This window comes from Delphinus delphis, chromosome 10 (genome assembly GCF_949987515.2).
Source record: "Delphinus delphis chromosome 10, mDelDel1.2, whole genome shotgun sequence".
Taxonomy (NCBI): domain Eukaryota; kingdom Metazoa; phylum Chordata; class Mammalia; order Artiodactyla; family Delphinidae; genus Delphinus; species Delphinus delphis.
Window position 1 is genome coordinate 17,833,154 of NC_082692.2, and position 4,831 is coordinate 17,837,984.

A 4,831-nucleotide genomic window follows, 5' to 3' on the forward strand; every position below is an offset into this window, starting at 1 on the left:
AGGGGGCCCAAATCACCAGCACACATACAGCACTGGGAAAATCTGCACTCTCATCTCTCCCCCCACCCCCAATCCCATCATCAAGTTAGATACAGATTTGACACACTAGTCAAATTGATAATGATACAGCTCCTTGGAAACTTCCTTTAAATTATCCTTTAGCTGCCGGACATCCCCACTGATACCAAGTTTATCCTCACCCCCAGCAGATCCCTTGGATTTTAGAAATCCCTGAGGCTTTAAAGGTTAGGCTATGTGTACGCTGATAAAATGTAGAGGTGACAAAATATAGAGGTAGCTCACCTCTTGTGACTTTTAAAGAAAGGAGGGTGGGGGGATTTTCTACCCGTGGTGGGATAGGGGATTTACTTTCTGTGTAATTATGTCTGCTAGAACATTTTAGAAAGAAAAGCCTTGACCCCAAATACCAACCATGTATAAACACTTCTGTTGTATAAACAGAGGCGGCTAATATTTTTTAATGAAACAAAAGCACATAGAAAACAATTACATTTATTTTAAATCATAGTTTATACCAAAGTAATTGAATTTAGAACTAATTAAACAAGAAAACATCCATTGGATATCTAGTCTTTCTGCTGTACAATTACATTGTTTTATTGCCCATGTTTCATAATTGTTGCCAAGCAGCTTTTAAATCCTATCATTAGTTTTCCAGAAAAGGAAACTGTGATGTGTTATCTGTTCTGGAATCTAAGGTGTTTTGATAGGTTTGCTGCTGCTGCTGAAATTAGGTCCTTTTTACAAACAGACGGTCTTGATACTTTGGATTTTATTCGAAATATCTGAGCTCAAGGAGATCTAGTTTCTGAAAATTAATAATAATAGTTGCTCCTGAGAACTTTGTTTATATACTAGCCAAATCTAAACCTAACCAAGTTACCATGAACACTACTTACCTACTCTTGTCACTTTGAGCAAAAGAGAGACAATAACTTTAAGAACAAGTTGGTTTCAAGGGTAAAAGAAGCAAAGATCCTACTATTTAATTGCATCATGGAGCATACAAGTGTCAGAGGACGGGAATATCTGTCAAAGTGGTATCCAACTCTAAATGCATTAAACTTTTTGCTCAACCTTCCTCTTATTCTCCCCTTTTAGTGTTTTTTTTTTTTAATATTTATTTATTTTATTTTATTTTGGCTGTGCTGGGTCTTAGTTGTGGCATGCGGGCTTCTTAGTTGCGGCATGGGGGCTTCTTAGTTGTGGCGTGTGGGATCTAGTTCCCTGACCAGGGATCGAACCCGGGCCCCCTGCATTGGGAGTGTGGAGCCTTACCCACTGCACCACCAGGGAAGTCCCTCTCCCCATTTTGGAATTAGCTACCATTAGGTGATAAATCTAGTCAAAGAATGCTGTTTTAAAAATATTATTTCCAAAGAACAAGAACTTTTATGTTGTTTCATACAGAAGTTGTGCTGGATATGTAATTCCATATGTAATATGGAATTCCATGTGTAGTAAAGAATTTGGCTGGCGGATAACTTGTCTTCATTCTTCAGTGTCCTTATTCATGACTTTACTCCTTTTGACATATTTTTCCTTCATTCAGCCTAATAATAATAATAGCCTGATCCCATCCATAATGAAATTCTACGTCATACTTGTTAGTACATCATAGAACTTTATACCCATTGTCTGGACTTTCATGCCCATAATCTCATTAATATATATAACAATCCTGAGGGAAATTATAAATATTACTTTAAACATCTTAACATCATGTAACAGAGGCTCAGAAATATTATCTATTCCCAGCTTTACAAGGCTGGCAAACAAGTGAAGGGTACTAGAATTCCTTCTAGTACATCTGCCGCTACTCCTCCCAAAAGCCTTGCCCTAGTAACCACACTCCCATTGGTTTTTCCTAGAATTACTTCAATATTTATGTAAGAACACATGATTTAGCACTTGAAGACTAGCTTGCATTTCTCTGTAATGAAGTTCCTGATGCTTTCGCTCTTAAATTATATTTTAAAGTCCTCAAAAAGCAGCATCTTTTGTGCCAGCCCTTAACACCACACACAGAGTATTAGTGGGTAATGGGTGGAGGTACAAAAATGACACTCCTTTGCCTAATAGAATATCTGTTACCCTTTGCAGATCTGGATCGTTCTTTACTAGATCCTCTTGCCTCTACTTCCTGACTTTTTGTTTCCGCCTCAGATCCCTACCTGTTCACCTGCAGTGATTCAACTACCCAACAATCTTTGATGTTTGGCTTATACCCATGTGATCCTTTTGCCGAAGATCACTCTCAACTACAGCAGCTGTAGTCGAGGCCTTCTGACCACAACGGCACAACTAAGTACCCTTTCTGGGCATGTGTCGATGTTACTTAATTGGTAAAGTTGTAGCTATTCGTGGGGCAGATAAGCGTTCTAAGAAAATGGCTTGACAGAAGAGCTAAAAGAAGTTGTTTAGAATTATCAAAGTCTATTGTACTTGTTTTGCCTTGTTGGGAGAAGAGAACTTCTTTTGCCCAGAACAGGTCTCCGCCACCCAGAGGTAAAATGGCTGATGCAACCCAGCAAAGCAGAAACAAATTTGAGTTATACTGAAATGGGTTAGTGGTTCTAATTCTCCACTGGTCACTGCTGGTTACACTAGGAAAAAACATCTATGCAATTAAATACACAATTGATATTGAAAGGTCTTTGTCATAATAGCCAAGTGTACTAGTACGACAAATTTGGCTAGGTTTCAGAGTGCAAGCTCACAGCTAGCTAGCAGGACTCAAAAAAGATGCAGACAAATGTGTAACGACTGCAGTTACAGGGAAACTCCCATAATTATCACTTAAGGAGAACAAGTCTATTCTTAAAATAGTCTCTCAGCTGAAATGATTCTATTTTAGTCTGTAGCCCCCAGGAAGTTCTAGATAGTAACAAGATATTTGATATGAGCAGAGCTCTACCTAATTCTTAAGCCCAATTTTCCCCTCTCGATGAGGATACTGAGAGCATTTGATAGCATTTCCGTGTTATAACCACCAAGAGATAAGAGTCTTCTCTCTTAAAATATGCAAGAATCAATGAAAGGGTAAGGGCCATGCCCAGCATCCCATGTAAAGGAGGAAATTTTGACATGGCTGGTTTGCCATGGTCATGAGGCTGCTCTATACATTTTGTGACCCCCCCCCCCCAAAGTTTAGGACACCAGTTTCCGAGAGATGTGCACTCTAGACATCCTGCCAGCGTTGCTGACTCTATTCCTTTGCCTCCACTCTATTCTTGAATCCCCTTGCAGGCACCAGTGTTAGCTCTCAAGGAAATCAGAAAACGGGTGTAACCACTGACTCAGGCAACTCCTGAGGCAAGAGTGGAGTTTTCTGTAATGAGCAGATCGGGGTCCCCACGGATACTGCAAATCTGCGCTAGCCTGTTACTAGTTTCATCGAAATGTGTGCTAATCGTGTCACTGCGTTTTCTTGCCACCCTGCCCCATCTCTCCCTTGCTAGGCCACTCTGGCTGACACAGTAAACGATGCCACCTTCACAGCCGGGTGCCCTAGCGATTGATCCGCAGAGGATCCCCGTCAGCACAACCGCCACCCGGGATACCCAAGCTCTTGGCTCTGTCGTTCTAGAAACCCCGGCGTCGACGGTGGGGCCCAGCGGGCTTTGGGTCTCCGAGATAATGCACTTCGCACTAGAACCTTCTCAGGGCTCCTAGGTGTGGCGCCCGGCGGTGCGCGCGAGAGCTCCCTGGGGTGGGGGAGGGGGGCTTGCGCAGCCCGAGCCCAGTAGCCGCTGCCCCGGCGCGCCGTCGTGGGTCGCCCTTTCCAGCTGCTGCCGAGGCCAGGTCCGCAGCCATGTCGCGGTTCTGCCGGCGCAAGTACAAGAGCGGGGACTTGGTGTTCGCCAAGTTAAAGGGCTACGCCCACTGGCCGGCCAGGATCGAGCAAACGGCCGAGGCCAACCGCTACCGAGTGTTTTTCTTCGGGACCCACGATACGGCCTTCCTGGGACCCAAGCACCTCTTCCCGTACGAGGAGTCCAAAGAGAAGTTCGGCAAACCCAGCAAGAGGAGGGGCTTCAGCGAGGGGCTGTGGGAGATCGAGAACAACCCCGCCGTCCAGGCTCCTGGTTACCAGTTCGCCCAGGGGAAGAGCTGCGGCGAGGGGCCTGAGCCCGAGCCGGAGGCCACCGAGGGCTGTGGGGACCCGGAGAGCCACACCAACGGCGGCGGCGGCGCCGAGCCGGGGGAGCCGGGCGTCGACCCGCCGGCCGAGGAGGAGAACGAAAAGGGGCCACTGAAGAGGAGCGCCAGGGACCCGCCGAAGGACATCCCCAAGCGTCCCAAGGAGGCTGATTCGGAAGAAGGGGAGGAGATGGTGGAGGCGGCCACCGCGGCGGGGGATGCGAAGCCGCTCCTCGTGGAGCCAGAGAACGGGCCGCCGCCGGGGGAGCAGGGGCGGGAGGAAGAGGCTGCTGAGAGAGAGGCCGAGGCCCCGGGCGTCGGAGGCCGTGAGAGCCAGTAGTCACCAAAGTTTACAGAAGAGCCCCCGCCCCGTTCCTGCTGCGGCCTGGCTGTTACTGGGGGAACTGGCCACGGCCTGCAAACTGGCACCCCGCTCTCCACCCACTCTCCCTTTCCACCCCCGGCCCTTGGGGACTGAGCTGGATGCGGCAGGCCACCAGGCCCTCACTTCTGTGCCCTCACACCACTGGGATCTGAGTCGGGGCCTCTGCTCCCTGGGATGAGATGAGACCACTGTGCCCCCTCCCTGCCTGCAACTGTTTGCCAGCGCTTCCGTTGGGGCCTGGACCAGCCGTTTCCCCCTCATGACATCCCTCCGCCCCTCCCC

General features: G+C 47.6%; 1 protein-coding gene across 1 annotated transcript; it reads left to right on the forward strand.

Moving 5' to 3' along the window:
• Positions 1-3,835: 3,835 nt before the first annotated feature.
• HDGFL1 (HDGF like 1) lies at positions 3,836-4,504 on the forward strand. Its single transcript, XM_060021571.1, has one exon. It carries the CDS (start codon positions 3,836-3,838, stop codon positions 4,502-4,504), a length of 669 nt encoding a protein of 222 aa, XP_059877554.1.
• The last annotated feature ends 327 nt before the right edge of the window (positions 4,505-4,831 follow it).